Source organism: Hemicordylus capensis, chromosome 3, assembly GCF_027244095.1.
Source record: "Hemicordylus capensis ecotype Gifberg chromosome 3, rHemCap1.1.pri, whole genome shotgun sequence".
Lineage (NCBI taxonomy): Eukaryota > Metazoa > Chordata > Lepidosauria > Squamata > Cordylidae > Hemicordylus > Hemicordylus capensis.
Window position 1 is genome coordinate 350112264 of NC_069659.1, and position 17206 is coordinate 350129469.

The 17206-nt window shown below is 44.5% G+C and overlaps 1 protein-coding gene across 1 annotated transcript in view; it reads right to left on the bottom strand.

Moving 5' to 3' along the window:
• Positions 1-4796: 4796 nt before the first annotated feature.
• Positions 4797-17206, bottom strand: part of LOC128350627 (cytochrome P450 2J2-like) — a 46478-nt gene continuing 34068 nt past the window's right edge. The window contains exons 8-10 of the mRNA XM_053309017.1: positions 12577-12764; positions 10673-10814; positions 4797-5074 (exon numbers count right to left, since the gene is read on the bottom strand). Coding sequence (XP_053164992.1) covers positions 4887-5074; positions 10673-10814; positions 12577-12764 — 518 coding nt within the window. The 3' untranslated portion in view covers positions 4797-4886. The remainder of the gene's footprint in view (positions 5075-10672; positions 10815-12576; positions 12765-17206) is intronic.

Sequence of the window (17206 nt, forward strand, 5' to 3'; positions counted from 1 at the left end):
AGTTATTGTTAGAGGGGGGTACCTAGTTTCAGTTCAGGGGACTTAATTCATTTACTGTTTTCTTTGAGAGCCTTTTATTTTTCCTTCATCCAGTTTCGTTGCTGCTTTCTGTTTACTCTCTCTCCGGGGGTTGTAAATCCTGTAGGGATAGCTGGGATAGCAGTTCACGACACTGTGCAACAAAGTCTAGGGTGTTGGGGAATAAGATTCTGATGCATAAGAATTCATGCTAGCAAATGTTGAAAGGAATCACTGACCCGAAAGTCTGCTTCTGTCCTTCGCTTTAGTAAAGTAAACATCTATGAGCTGCATACAGACTCTGCAGACTTTTGTCACTCCACTCTTTACCACCTATTATTGACAGAATATGATCATTCCATATTTGGTGAAGATTTTAATGAAACTTTGGACCCCACCTTTGATAGGAACACACAACTACTCCTGTAAATGCCACTCCTTCATTAGATCAGCCTTACATTCAGGGAAGAGGGAAGATCTTGGGCTGGCAGTGACTGTGTTTCTGCTTCTGCCCTACCTTTCTTCAGGTGTGTTCAATCTGTGGGGCTGACTCTGCTGCTTTAAAGCTCAGGCTGGGCCAGGGGCGTGAGCCTCTTGGCGTGAGCCGAAGGGCGAGAGCACAAGGGCTCTCGTCCTTGTGGCTCTCAGCCATGGGGTGAGCTGCCTGGGGCCTTGAAGATCCTTTCCTTCTGCCCTGAAGATCTGTCTTCCCACAATCAAGAAGCTAGCAGGAGATCATGCAAGTCTGGTCTTGGTTTTTTATTAAGCCAAGCAGCCGTGGTGGTTTATTCTGGGGAGATGTGCCTGGGGGAGCGAAAAAGTGGGCCTGGAGTGGGGGCGGCAATATCACGGGTAGCGGGCAGAGGGAGGTATGGCGGTGGGAGTTCGGCAGGCCGTTACAGGGGAAAACGGTCCAGGCAATTGAGGCCTGTTCCTTTTTCCGGCCCTTCTCCCAATCCTCTGACCCTAGGGAGCTCTGGGAACACTCCTTCGAGGATTAGGGTGCTGCTGCTGAATGCCAGGTCAGTTAACACAAAAACATCTCTCATCCACGATCTGATTGTGGATGAGCGTGCTGACCTGGTATGCGTGACGGAGACCTGGTTGGATCCGCTGGGCGGGGTTGGTCTCTCTCAGCTTTGTCCTCCAGGTTTCCAGATCGTGCAGCAGCCCTGCCTCGAGGGTCGGGGAGGAGGCGTTGCAGTCATCTTTCGAGAGACCCTCCCCGTTTCCAGGTGCCCGGTCAGGCCATCTCAGAATTTCGAGTGTTTGTCCTTGAGGGTGGGCCTCCGAGATAGGCTGGGGATTCTGTTGGTGTACCGACCACCCCGCTGCACTTCAGTCTCCCTACCTGAGCTGGCGGGGGTGGTCTCGGAGGTGGCCTTGGGTTCCCCCAGGCTTATTGTTTTGGGGGATTTCAATGTCCACGCTGAGGCCCCCTAGTGGGTGCGGCTCAGGATTTCATGGCCTCCATGGCAACCATGGGCCTGTCTCAACTGGTATCGGGCCCTACCCACGTGGCAGGACACACTCTGGATCTGGTTTTTGCCGACCGGGAAATAAATGATCTGGAGGTGGGGGAATTTGAGACCACTCCCTTGTCATGGACAGATCATCACCTGGTGGGGTTTAGTTTGACTGCTCCGTCTGCCCTCTGCAGGGGTGGTGGGCCAATTAAGATGGTCCGCCCCCGGAGGCTTATGGATCCGCTTGGATTTCAGACGGCCCTCGGGGAGTTTCCAGTGTCCAGAGCTGGTGACCCTGTCGAGGCCTTGGTTGATCTCTGGAATGGAGAGATGGCCCGGGCTGTTGACACGGTTGCCCCCAAGTGCCCTCTCCGGCTTGGTGGAGCCCGTTCGGCTCCTTGGTTTTCCTCGGAGCTTAGGGCGATGAAGCAACTCGGGCGACGGCTGGAGCGACGCTGGAGGAAGAGTCGTCACGAATCCGACCGAACACGGGCTAGAGCCCATTTTAGGGACTACGCCGTGGCGGTGGGGGCGGCGAAGAAATGCTTTTTCTCCGCCTCCATTGCGTCTGCTCAGTGCAGGCAAACAGAGCTGTTTCGTGTGGTGAAAACCTTGCTCCACACATCCCCCCAGACAATGGGGGAGGAGCCATCTACAGCTCTTTGTGATCAGTTTGCCTGTCGCTTTGCAGATAAAGTCGCTTGCATCCGTGCTGACCTGGACTCCAGAGTTTTGGCAGTTCCGGCAGACGTGCCTTTGGTACCATCTGGTTCCGTTGTGTTGGATTCTTTTCGGTTGGTGCGGCCTGAGGATGTGGACAAGATCCTGGGCAGTGTGCGGGCGACTTCGTGCACTCTTGACCCTTGCCCTTCATGGCTAATAAAAGCTGCCAGGGAGGGGACAGGTAGATGGTTGGAGGTGATCGTTAATGCTTCATTAAGGGAGGGCAGGATGCCATCGTGCCTTAAGGAGGTGGTGGTAAGACCTCTATTAAAAAAGCCCTCCCTTGATCCCTCCAACCTGGACAACTATAGACCTGTGTCTAACCTCCCCTTTTTGGGCAAGGTGATAGAGCGTGTGGTGGCGTCCCAGCTGCAGAGGGTTTTGGATGATACGGATTATCTGGACCCTTTTCAATCTGGCTTCCGCCCCGGGTATGGGACTGAGACTGCCTTGGTCGCCTTAGTGGATGACCTACGCCGGGAACTAGACAGGGGGAGTGCGTCCCTGTTGGTTCTGCTGGACCTCTTGGCGGCGTTCGATACCATCGACCATGGTATCCTTATGGGCCGCCTCTCGAGTATGGGAATCGGAGGCACTGCGTTGCAGTGGTTTCGGTCCTTTCTTGAGGGGAGGGTTCAGAAGGTGGTGCTGGGGGACTACTGCTTGGCCCCGTGGCCGTTGGCCTGTGGGGTCCCGCAGGGATCGGTCTTGTCCCCCATGCTGTTTAACATCTACATGAAGCCGCTGGGAGAGGTCATCCGGAGATTTGGACTGAGTTGTCAGCAATATGCAGATGACACTCAGCTCTATCTCTCCTTGTCATCTGATCCTAGGGAGGCAGTGGATGTCCTGAATCGGGGGCTGGAGGCCGTGATGGGGTGGATGTGGGCTAACAAACTGAAATTGAATCCGGATAAGACGGAGGTACTGTTGGTCAGTAGGAGAGCCAATCGGGATGAGGAGATTTTACCGGTTCTGGATGGGGTTGCACTCCCCTTGAAGGAGCAAGTACGCAGCTTGGGGGTACTACTGGACCCGGCTCTGCTTTTGGAAGCTCAGGTGGAGGCGGTGGCCAGGGGTGCCTTTGCACGGCTTCGGCTGGTGCGCCAGCTGCGTCCCTTTCTCGAGAAGGCAGATCTGGCCACGGTTACCCACGCCTTAGTCACGTCGCGGCTGGATTACTGTAACGCGCTCTACGTGGGGCTGCCCTTGAAGAATATCCGGAAACTGCAGCTAGTGCAAAACGCGGCAGCGAGGGTTTTATCCGGAGCTGCCCGTTGGGAACATATCACCCCCATTTTGAAAGAGCTGCACTGGCTGCCGGTTCGTTTCCGGGTCCAATTCAAGGTGCTGGTTTTGACCTTTAAAGCCCTAAACGGTTTGGGCCCGGGGTATTTGAGGGACCGCCTGCTCCCAAGGGTTGCTGCCCGCTTGACAAGGACATCTGAGGGGGCCCTGCTCCGGGTGCCGACAATGAGGGAGGCCTGGCTGTCGTGCACTCGGGACAGGGCCTTCTCTGTTGCTGCCCCCAGACTCTGGAATGCTCTCCCAGTGGCCATTCGTTCCTCGGACTCCATCGCGGCTTTTAGAAAGCTTTTAAAGACTTGGCTTTTTACCCAGGCTTTTACATGATCGTTTTCTACTGCAGCCTCTTTGTGTTTTTATTTGTTGTATTTGTTGTATTGTATTTATGTCTGTTTTTATATTTTTAACATGATGTTTTTATTGTCTTTTTATTGTATGTTTTTAACTTTTGTAAACCGCCTTGGGGTTGTCTTTTTAACGTAAGGCGGTATATAAATGCAAAAATAAATAAAAATAAATGTCTGACCTTGCAGGGAGTACCTTTTTATTTTCTGTATACATAAGAATGGTTTTGAAGTGGTCTACTTTTAAATTCCAGCTTGTTAGTATATTCTGTTGTTCATTGCCATGTAGACACTATCATTATTTTTGACCATGCTCCAGTATATTTGAATCTTATCCCATAGGCTCCAGGTGGGACCAAGACTTCTCTTTCAAATGACCCAATTTCCAAATTCAAACTGACTTGGAAGGCTGTTCCTTCCTCTGCATCATCAAAATCTCTCTCAGGCTCTGTCTCTGATGAAAGGGGGTCAGACCCTCTTTGGGGGTGGAGTTTCTTGCCAGTTACAGTGTTAAATGTTTAATAAAGTAGTGCCCTTTCCTCCAATAGTATTACATCCAATATTAGTAAGTGGATGGTTCAGTCCACTGCTTATTCCTCTTAATATGTACTTTTCTCTTTTAAGCATTCAGTCCACTTCTCCTCATACAATACATAATATACCCAAAGCTGAGAAAGTATATTTCACCAAAGAGTTTATTGAAGTAGATTTTTTTTTTTAATCTCTGAAAGGCACAGAATGAGACATATCTACTGCTATACAATGCAGTAACTCAGTACTGGGCATTTCTGCATAAGAAAGTAAGCTAGGAAGAGTTACAGTTGTCAGGGGATAAGGATTGAATGGGCAAGCAATTAGATGGCAGTTAGATGCCTGAATTCCCTCTGTAAAGATGAATCTGACAATGGATACATTCTGGGACAGGGTGAATTGGAGCAAATCAAGGCAGAAATTGTGCACAGGAGAGGGAAAGGAATAAGGGAGATTTAAAATCTGAAGTTAAGAATAATCCATTCATGTATAAGGTTTCTTATGTACTGCAGCGGGGAATGGCACAGAGTTTATAAGGCTGGGGATGTGCTGTGAGTCCTAATGCAGGTACTAGACTGAGTTCTTTGATTCCTGCTGGCAGCTGGAAGGTGAATGCCCTCAGCAGGCTGGTGAAGAAGATGAAGAGCTCGACCCGTGCCAGCTGCTCCCCGACACATGCACGATCTCCTGAAGAGGAAATGCAACACATAAATAATAACCTATTCCACCTATTCCTATTATTGACTTTTAAAAAACTGCTTTGTATGTGTGTGTGGATGTTCAGCATGTTTATCTAGGTAGGTGTTTATCTAGTACCTTTTAAAACAAGTCAGTCATTTAAAGAGAACATTTCTCTAGGAGTGCCTTTGTGACTGACCCTTGTGGAAATCACTACCCTGCACAGTTAGCACTTCTTGCTTCTGTTGGAAATAAGGACAATTGGTGGTTCAATGCTCCATACAGTTTGGAAGTCAGGATTGCCATCCAAACATGGATGACTACAGTTCCAGAATGGGATCCCTGGGAGATTTCCCCGACAGGTGGATTTACTGTGACAGGAAGTGCCATTCTGCACACTGCAAGAATTAAGGACATCTATAATATGCCGTAACTGTGAATCGTCAGGGGTGTGGGGAGCTAAAAATTGCTACTGGTTGTATGAAGGGCACCTTCTGCCACTGTCCTGATGTTGCTGCAAATGGTCCCCTTGTAGAAACTACTCCCAGCATGTTTAGCAAAACTTCATTCCATCACTGTTTGGAAAGACTCCTGCTCAAGTTATGTCTGTCTGTATGCAGCCTTAATATAGGTGAAGTAGTCATCAAGCTGGATTGTGCTTCAAGTGCCACAGCCTAAATGTACACTGATGAGCGATCCATTCACTTTCCCACCTCCCACCACCACCTTCTAAACGTGGCTCATGGTAATGGAACATTGCTTTGGAAGGGACCATTAGGAAGACAGACAGATAAATTATTTACGGTCTCAGACCAGATTAACAGTTAATAACAAAATTCAAGGAATTCCGAGATTTACAAAATGTTCAAATTACTAATACAGTCTAATACAGTCTTTACGGAGCTTCGGCACCACAAAACAGAACTTTGCCACATTATCTGAAATTAAAGGTTTAAAATTTGACAACATAATTTCCAAATACAATTGGTCTGTGTGGCCAGGATAAATGATTAAAATGGGTGCAATGAATGTGGTATGAGCATCCCTGTAGAATTGTCAATAAAGAATAACATGGGTAATAGACTTTATGTCCCCTGAGCCACAGGGGCAACTGCGCTGATCATACGGAAGTCGTTTGAATTTACCATCAAGTACTACTGAAGGGAGAGTGTTCAAATGTGCGAGGGTCAAAAATCTAAATTTTGGTACCAAAATCTGGTCTAAATATTCAGCCGGTTTGTGGTTAAAGATTTGAGAACCAAGGTATATTCCCTTGGGCAGCCATGCAGACTCCTCCTGCAAATCTATATCTCAGAGTCGTTGTTTCACAAAGCAAAGCGCCTGCTCTAATCCTCACCCATTAAGAGCTTCTTGAGATGTTCCCAAGTGATGCAATTTTAAAATCAAAGCTGATTTCCATTTAGAAACAAAAATGTCTGATAACACTAAAGGGGCAAGACCAGCCAGTAAAAAGACCAGGCTTAACCAAAATTTAATTATGCAAAACCATACTTTTGCTTTCAGAGTGGTGACCCCTGCTTCCCTACGAAGGACGGCGTTAGGTGTACCCCTGAGTACTTGGATAATAGTCTTCAGAAATTTAGTTTGTACTGTTTTGAGCTGAGAGAAATTTTCCAGAGGATAGGCCATTAGGACAGAGTCATAGCTTTGCCTTCTGAATATCAAAAGTTCCGTTCAGGGAATTGTGAGTTATGAGCATCTTAATTAAGTAGCTGGGCTGGAAAAGAGGCCACTGCATTAGACCCATGGCTAATAAATCTAGAAAGATGGTATCACTTAGAATGGTCTGGAACTGGAACTGATACTGGCAATTCATCGGAGGAGGAGGATCCTCATATGAGGAAGAGACCTTTTCTTGAGCGTAAAACCAAATTGGTTAAAGATGGATTGGTTTTTCAGGGGAGAGGGAGACCTCACTCCCGGTTCAGGAATCCTCCACTGTAAATTTAAATTCTAGACAATTTACAACTCATGAATTAAGAGTATTGGCATTGGGTTTAAACTTTATCCCAAAACCTATGTATAATTCTTTGCAGACCCGCATTGATTTATATAAGTAAATAAGATTATTAAAACTGAGATCTTATTGTGGATCCAATACGGAATATCAACAGGATCCATTTAAAGTTCCTTCTTTTTTTGTACCAGCTATAGACAACCCGGCTATTGCCACGTTTCAAAAAGTAGTAGAAAGGGATTTGGCATTACTTGAAAAGCGAGGGAGGTATAGATTCTAGGTCCCTCCAATCTTACCTATGAGGAGAGAAATTTGCTCCACCAACTATCTAGCGATCCAGATATAGTAAGCAAATGTGCAGACAAAGGGGGAGCCCTTGTGATTTTAAATACAAAAGATTTGTATTTAAATTGATAGGCAATTAGCAGATCGGGACAGTTATGTCCCTATCAATAGTGATCCCACTGAAAACATCATGTGGCTGATTAAAATAGTAGTAGAAGAAGCATTAGTTTTGGGGATCATTTCCAATAAGGAAGCCACCTTCCTGATTAACCAGTATCCACACACTCTGGTTATATATATATTGCCTAAAATACGCAAAGGGATCTCTCCCCCTCCAGGGCGACCTATCTTTAGTGGCTCTGGACCTGCTTTAGCCCCCCTTGCCACATATGTTGATTACTAACTTAAACCTTTTGTATTAAAAACATCTGCCTATATTAAGGATATTAGTGATTTTATTCAAAAAGTTGAAGGGAAGTTTATTCCTCCCAATTCAGTTCTTGTGACCATGGATGTTAAATCACTATATACCTGTATACCTCTGGAGCAGGCTAGAATGGTTATTGAAGATATTTTGGATTCTCGGGTTGATAAACATCCCCCCCACCCACTTTCTTTTTACTTGAATTGCTAGATCTCATCTTTGAAAAACATTATTTTAAGTTTCAGCAGCAATTCTATTTACAAATCAGAGGAGTTGCTATGGGCTCACCAGTAGCTCCGGATGTGGCTATTCTATTTATGAATTCCCTGGAAACCAAATAGTATTTGAATCCTCAAGTTAACCCATTTCTTTCTCAAATTTATATGTTTTGGAGGTATTTGGATGATATTTTTTTGATTTACACCAACCCAGACAATATACACGAGTTCATGCAATGGATGAATAAGATTCACCCTCAGATTCAGTTTACAGGCCAAATTAATGACCAGGACATTCCTTTTTTGGATATTAGGGTACGATTAAATAATGAGGGGTATCTTACTTTTGGAGTATATACCAAACCTACCGATAGAAGATCGTATTTACATTATTCTTCATGGCACCCTAAGCAAATAAAGGATAGTATCCCCTATAGTCAATTACTAAGAATTAAACGTTTTGCCACTGATTCTACAGAATTTGAAAGGGAAGCCAATATTATGTTAGCCCAATTTAGGGACAGAAGTTATCCTCATACAGTTCTATCTAAGGCCATTACTAGAGCTAGATCTATGGATAGATCTGCTCTACTTAAATCTTTTAGAAAACCTATTACACAGCGGCTGACATGGTCCCTAGAGTTTTCTACTCTAGGCTATCAAATTAAAAATTTGGTTAGATGACATTGGCATTTAATTGATGACATCCCAGGTTGTGAAAGGTTACCTGTTGTGGCCTTTCATAATGCTAGAAACTTAGGCAATATTTTGATTAGAGCAGATGTTGACAGAACACCATGTCACAAAGATGATATAAGGGGTATATTTCCATGTGGCCATTGTAAGACTTGTGAGGTGATTCTGAATGATACATCAGTATACATTCCAACCATCAATAGAATGGGGGTGCTCCTGGTTTGTTTGGGAATTGTAGCACAAAGAATATAGTCTATATGATTGCCTGTACTTGTCCCATGATATATATTGGAATGAGCACACGCCCTCTTCGAACGAGAATTTCTGAACATATTTCAAGAGTTAGAAATTGTAATATGGAGGCTCCCTTAATCCCTCATTTCATTGACAAGCAACACTCTGAAAATGACTTCAATGTTTGTATTTTATTTAAATACAAACCACACATTGACAGGAGAGAGGATGCACGGAAAATCCTTATGCATAAAGAAGCTGAACTTATTTATAGGTATAGATCGGTGGGGCCAGGGGGCTTGAATACGCATTTGGACCTGGCATGTTTCCTCTAATGAGAGCTCAGCCCCATTTTAGAGTGGGTGATTCTGCCTCTGGTGGTTTGTTTATCTTCCTTTGTTGTTGATGGTTCCTTTGGGATCATATGTTACCAATCCTGGGTGGATACGGGTTGCTTTATTTACATTTAGAATGGATCTTTGCTATGACTTCTTGAATGAACAATACTGGTTGTTGAATATTTGGTCTCCTTATGAGCAGTATGACTCAGCTTATCTAGATTGACTGCACGCAGGAGTTTCAAGGTGCATGATTGTAAATTGAAGCCCTCTGGGCGTCCTGTTAAATGTATATATAGCTCTCTTTCAACGTGATTTCTTACATAGAAAACGCTATCTTTAGAAAGAACACAGAGCTGATAAGGTATGAGATTTGAATTGCTGTTTCAATTTTAACAGTGGTTATTATATTGTTTATTATAGAATTGATGATAATACTTTTATTCTGTAGTCCTTTGTGAGGAAGCCTCGGCAAAAAACACTGAATATCCGGACAGTTTTTAAGGACTTGCCAGTGAAAGAATTATTATTACAAGCTCCAGATAACAGAACGGACTATTATTACAACATATCTTTTTATGTCAAGCACTTACAAACAAAAGAATTATTATCCTCACAAGCCTCAGATAGCAGAACGGACAATCATTACAGTCTATTTCTCTTTGCCAACTACTTTGGGAAATAGTGAATTTTTTTTGGTGTTCTGTTGTTACATCACAGTCCTTCATATTGATTTTGCAAGACTAATATTTTTACAATCTTCATTATTCTGTGCTCTGGGCAATTTTGGACATTTTCTAGTGTTTATTTAAAGAGTTTAAAGAATTATTTAAGGAATTCAAGACACATATATTTAAAAGTATAATTATTTTTGAATTTGCATGTTTATATATATTTGCTGTTTGCACACGGTTTGTTTGCTGGTTTTGGTTTGTTCTTTACACATGTGGCCCTTTTGTTATATGTCCCTATGAAGGGTGGCATTAGGTGTACCCCTGGGTACTTGGAAAATAGCCCTCAGAAATTTAGTTTGTACTGTTTTGAGCTGAGAGAAATTTTCCAGAGGACAGGCCATTAGGAAGGAGTCATAGCTTTGCCTTCTGAATATCAAAGGTTCAGTTCAGGGAATGGTGAGTTATGAGCCTCTTAATTAAGTAGCTGGGCTGGAAAAGAGGTTCCTGAAGAGACCTCCATGACAACCACTGAACTGAACAAGGTCAGAGGTTTGACTCAGTAGAAGACTGTAGGACCTTGTGAAAAAAGAGAGGTGTTGCCTTCAGTTACGCCATTTAAGAAATAATAAGAGTTCATGTTTTATGCAAGTCGGATTATTTAATAGCCACAACCACTTGTTCTCTAAACATGAAAGGTTAATACAGATCTCTGCTTAACTGAAACAATCCCATAAACAGGGTCGATAATTTCTGTGTTTACCTGCACCAAATGCCAGAAATTCTTCTCTAGCCATGAACCGTCCATCCATGTCCAGGAAATGATTTGTGTTGAATTTTTCAGGTGTCTCCCATTGTTCAGGATCAAGAAGAACAGAGTGCAGATCTGGAACAATAAGGGTCCCCTGAAAGGAAGAAACCGTTGATTCAGAATGTATGCAGAGATGTACATTTTGTTTTCATTCTTATTATTGTATTCCAGCTCTACCCTAGAGATGCCAGGGCGTGAAGCTGCGACCAGTCATGTAGCTCTCAGCCTAACCTACCCCACAGGGTTGTAGTGAGGATTTTAAAAAAGCATGTACACCACTCTGAGCTCTTTATAGGAAGAGTGGGATATAAATGTATTAAAATAAATAAATAAATAATAAAAATGTTTGTGAGGAGGAGACTGGAAGACCTATTCCACCCGTGGCTTGTCAAGTTGGTATATGGTTTCTGGTACTTTATCAAGGGATGATGAAGAAGAATTACAAGGCCTGAAGACAGTCGTTTATTGCGGAAGTAATCAAGCCTTATCAAAAGTGGGAGATTGGAATTTTATAAGATCCAGGTTGACATGATCAACACAGAATATTACATGAGGACCCAAAGAGCTAATGAGAATCCTGAGTGCAACAAACGGAAACCAATACAGGGTCTGAGTGGATGGACAAAGAAGATAAGTTGGACTTTTGGGGTATAAAATATGAAGTATGTAGGAAAATAGCAGATTATCTCTCTTTGTTCCTATATCTTTTACCTTCCCTTCTGGCACATCTCTCCTTTGTTTCTCTCCACTTGAACCTCCCCTCTCTGTCCAAGATGCATTATTGCGCTTTATTTTTCTTTATTTCTTTATTGCTCTTTATTTTTCTCTTCCCTTCTCTCCTTCACAACAGTAGTCTCAAGTATACTATCCTCTTCGAAGTATATAAACTTCATCTAGGCAAATTATTATATTCCTATATACTTATCTATCCACCGAACAGCTGATTCTTTATGAAATTTCTTATTTAAGCATTTTCTTGAATCCTTTTTGCACAGGCCTGAAAATAGCTAAAGGTGCTAGAAGGGTAAATATAATTTTTACTTTAGGGGTCAAGGTTAAGTGGTTTAGATTCATTTCGTATAGAAAAGGTTTAGTGAACATTGGGGTGGATTTTATTATTCACAACTTCACTCTTAATAATAGCTTCAAGTGCCACATGTTTTATCCTTCTTAAAATGTTATACTTTGCTTATGCTTATATTTTGATATATCTTTTGACACACATTTACCATTTTGTATGCCTTAAGTCTTTGAGGCAGTTCCCACACTTAGCGGGAACCTCCAGATGGGGTTGAGCAAGGAGAGCAGGCTTAGCTTGCCCTCCCCACAGATGATCCGTCATACCACCCTGGGTGGGCGGATCGGCCATTCGCACGACTGCTGGCTCTGCTACAGAGCTGGCAGGGGCTTGGGAGTTCAGGGGCCCCGCTGCCCCCGGAAGTTCCAGCATCTGTGCTATGCTGGAGAGACCCCCAAGCCGGGAGGCTGCTTTTTAGCCTCCCTGTTGGGGGGTCTCCTTGTCAGTTGCTGTGGTGCAGAGCCATGCCACAGCAACACACACTCCGTTAACCCCGGTTTGCAGAGCGCTCACTCTGCTAACCTGGGCTAAGGAGAGGGTTACTTAGGGCGGTTTGATGCTGGGAGCTGCTTGGCTCCCGTGGCAGCACATGACCACCAAAAAGTGGGATAGGCTCCCTTAGCTCACTTTTTGGCAGTTGTGAGAGCTGCCTCTTTGAATAAAACTTCTAAGCTTTAAAATGTGTGGTCACTGAGTTCGGGGTTTGATCATACAAAAAGCCTACTGAGGCACAAAATGAACCAGTTTTTCAGAGAGCAGCCATGTAAATCTTCTATACCTTGGGAATGTGAAAACCTTGCATGTTCACATCCTTTTCAGTTTGTCTAGGAATCCCAAATAAGAAGACATAGTTGGATCGCTGGATCTCATGAATTACTGCATTAGTGTATGGCAGTTTCTTATGATCTTGATAGTAGATTAAGCAAGAGGAACCAAACACATCTTCTATCTCCTTGTGGACTTTCTCTGAAGAAAATGGTGGGGAAAAAAGCTTCATTTCCATCTCAAGAAATTCTGGCAATCACTAGGAAATTAATTTGTTATTGTTATTGTTATTTATTAAACTTCTGTACTGCCCAAACGTTCATCTCTGGGTGGTTAACATAAAAACAATTAAAACACATAAAAGTTAAAATAATGCAACAATTTAAAATCAGATATTAAATAAAAAACAGACAGTTTTAATAAGCTGGGAAAGCTTGGGTGAAAAGATGGGTTTTCAGATATATATTTTTTAATTGCCAGAGATGGGGAGGATTGTATCTCAGCAGGGAGCACATTCCACAATCTCGGGGCATCAACCGAGAAGGCCTGTCTCTGTGTAGCCACCAAACAAGTTGGAAGTAACTGGAGACAGACCTCCACCGATGACCTCAATGAGTGGTGTAGCTCATAGTGAAGAAGATGCTCTCTTAAATACCCAGGGCCTAAGCCATTTAGGGCTTTATACGTTATAACTAGCACTTTGTTTTTTGCCTGGAAACCTATTGGCAGCCAGTGAAGCTCCATCAGCAGAGGAGTAATGTGGTCTCTCCGAGATGACACAGAGACCAACCTGACTGCCGCATTCTGAACCAACTGGAGTTTCCAGACTACATACAAAGGAAGCCCCATGTAGAGTGCATTACGAAAGTCAAGTCTGGAGGTTACCAACAAATGTACCACTGTTTTGAGGTCATTGATCTCAAGAAACGGGCGCAGCTGGTGTATCAGCCGAAGCTGATAGAAAGCACTTCTGGCCACCACCTTAACCTGAGAAAGTAGTCCCAGAATGTGAACCTGTTCGTTATGGGGAAGTGCGACACCATCTAGAACAGGGAGATCAACATCGTCTCTGGAGTTCTCACCTCGCACAATAAGTAGCTCCGTCTTATCTGGATTCAGTTTCAGTTTATACTCACTCATCCAGCCCATTACTGCTTACAGGCAGGCATTTAGAGAGGATATGCCAGCTCCTGAAGACGTTGGCATAGAGAAGTAGATCTGGGTGTCATCAGCATACTGGTAACACTCCGCTCCAAATCCCCTGATGATCTCTCTCAGTGGTTTCATGTAGGTGTTAAAAAGCATTGGAGAAAGTACGGAGCATTGAGGGATGCCATACTTAAGCTCAGATTTTGAAAAGCAACAATCTCCAATCAACACCATTTGGAATCTGCCCAAGAGAAAGGAGCAGAACCACTGTAAAACAGTGGCCTCCATCCCCAACACTCTCAGATGTTCCAGAAGGATACTATGGTCGATAGTATTGAAAGCCGCTGAGAGATCCAAAAGGATCATCAGAGTCACACTTCCTCTGTCAATTTCCAATTGGAGATCATCCATCAGGCCGACCAAAGCAGTCTCCACCCCACAGCCCACCCGAAAACTAGTTTGAAATGGGTCTAGAGAATCAGTTTCCTCCAAGACCACCTGGAGCTGAGAGGCCACCACCCTCTCAATTACCTAGCCCAGCCATGGGAGATTGGAAACAGGCCTATAATTGCTCAGCTCTGAGGGATCTAATGCAGGCTTCTTTAGAAGAGGTCTAATAATTGCCTCCTTGAGAAAAGGAGGCATCCTGCCCTCCCTCAGAGAAACATTTATTATTTCTACCAGGCCACCTTCAACAGCCTCCCTGCTAGATAGAACAAGCCATGTTGGACAATGGTCAAGAGAATAGGTGGCAGGCCTCACCACTCCAAGCAGCTTGTCCACATCCTCACGAGTCACAAACTGAAACTGATCCAGTCAAATTGCATAAGAGGAGTTCAGACATCAAATTAATTGTGGAGTCTCCATCTAGATCGGCCTGAATCTGAGATATTTTATCTGCGAAAAACTCTTTAAACATGTCACAGCGGATAACTGATGACTCCAAATTCTGGTTCATGGTAGCGGGGGTTGATACTAGTCCCCTCACAACCCTGAACAACTCCACTGGGCGTGAACATGCAGAGGCAATATGGGCAGAAAAGAACCACTTCTTTGCAGTACTTATTGCCTGAGCATAAATCTTTGAATGTGCTCTATGTCATAATCTGTCAGATTCGAGTCGAGTCTTTATTTACTTGCGCTCCAGTCGCCTACCTTACCGCTTCTGCCTCCGTAGATCTTCTGTATACCAAGGGGCCAAATTTGAAGCGGGTCGGAGGGGACACTTGGAGGCATTTGTTCCAATTCTCAATCAGGGCATCAGCAGGATCACCAGCAAAGCCAACACTGAATCCCTCCAAGGCTTCTTCGAATCCTACCGAGTCCAATAACCTCTTTGGGCAAACCACTCTAATAGGCCCCTTGCCCCTGCAGAGGTGGAAAGTAATTGTAAGTCCAACCTTAACCAGATGGTGGTCCGTCCATGACAATGGGGAGATCAAACAAGTCCCCACCCATGGAACACCAGCCTGATCAGAGTAGAAGACCAAATAAAGCATGTGACCTGCAATATGCATTGGTCCAGAGACTGCTTGGGACAGGCCCATAGTTGTCATGGCCACTATGAACTCCTGAGATGCCCCAGACAAATTGATCCCAAAACCAACATTGAAGTGCCCCAGCACCCAAAGTCTGGGAGACTCCAATGCAAGTTCCGCGACCAAGTCCGTGAGCTCAGTAAGGGATTCCGCTGGGCAGCGGGGCGATCAGTACACCAACAGAAGTCGCAATCTATCCCTGGTCCCCAAACTTAAATACACACATTCAATATGGTATGGTACCCTAAAAGCGACCCTGGTGAGGGAGATGTTATCCTTATAGACCACAGCCACTCCACATCCCCACCCACGTCCCCTCACCTGCTCCTCTACAGAATATCCTGAAGGGAGAAGCTGGGACCAGACTGGACCACTAGCCTCTCCCAACCAAGTCTCAGTAATACATACCAGGTCAGCCCATTCATCCATAATCAAATCATGGATGAGTTCAGGCTTATTTTGGACCAACCTGGAATTGTAGAGGAGCAAAGTAAGGCTATGTGGATTGTTGGCAATGCTCCCCGAGGTCAAAGAGCTGGCAGGAGAGCCGGAAGGGGAGACAGCTAATAAATTTCTGACTACCCTTCCCCTGGAATGGCCAGATGACCTGCTAACGTTTCTTCTTCTATTCCCCCCCCCACCAGGATACCTGCCCCATAGTCAACGAAGGTGCCCGCTGTTTCCCCATCTCCAAATGAACCGAAACACATTGCAGCAACTTCATCCCAATTCCCAAACAGCTAAAAACCGATTAAACAGAAGCCCTCTAGCACTTGCCCTCGTTCTCCACCAAAGTGGCTCCCCCAAAGGGGCAACCCACTTTGGTGTCGCCCCTTTTGTGGCGGGCCCGCCGCCACAAGCAGCCTCCTATGAAGCCCAAAACTGAGCAGATGACCCGAGGAACAGCTGAGTCACTCAGGGGCTTGTCCCAATCCTACACTCACTCCCCACACACGTTACCTAGAGGCAGCAGCCCCACAGAGGAAGCAGGAGTAGGCAGGCAACAGCAGAAGGAGCCCCCAATGAGATTTATCTCTAAGTTTCTATTAAATAACCCTGAATAAGCATTGAACTGTAGGGGTGAGATGAAGGCAAGTCATGAGGCATCATATATGGTGTCTCCTGTCCTGACCCCCACTTGGTGCCAGGAGAGTGGGGAGAGAACAGGAGAGGGCAGGGGTCCAATACCCATGACACAGCTCCCACAGAGTTTTAACCTGACATGGATCTGTCTCAGTTCTGATTGTTGGGATTTGATGTCTTGACAGAACTCCTTCTGAGAATGCTCAACAGAGCACATAACAGGTTTGACATGACTGTCAGACTCAACACAGTCCTGTAAAGTTAAGTGAGTTTATTGTCATAACACATTTATTAAAGCATATTAAAACATAAAACATAATAGCTAATACATCATTTTTTTTAAAAAGCAGATGATATAATAAGACAGTAAAAGACATAATAGCTAGCTAAATAGCATGCATGAAAATAAAGAGATATAATCCTAAATACCTGACTGTAGTTACAGTATGACTGATGGGTACAACTCAAATAAGAGAACTAGTCCTGGAACTACAGCATAACTAGATTTGAAGCAGGGCTTTGAACGTTGCATGAAACCAGCATCTCAGCTAGCATCAGGGAGCCAGTCATGGACCTCCCCCCCACACACCAGGACTTAAGCGTCTCTAGTGAAGGCATAGAGTACATTTGTAGAATATGGGGTAGCATATCTGCCCACTGATACCCCTCTTGGTAGTGCCAATATGATTTAACTAGATGGTCTTCTGGAAGGTTGTCAAGTTCCTTAAAATATTTTAGCAGTATCAAATAGATTAGAACAGAGATTGAGGGCAGCCCCGCTTGCATTCTCAGATGCATAACAGGGGTGCCCATGGGAAGGTCCAGGATTTTCCTAAGGAAATTATTCTGAACTATTTCTAGTTCCTTACTCAT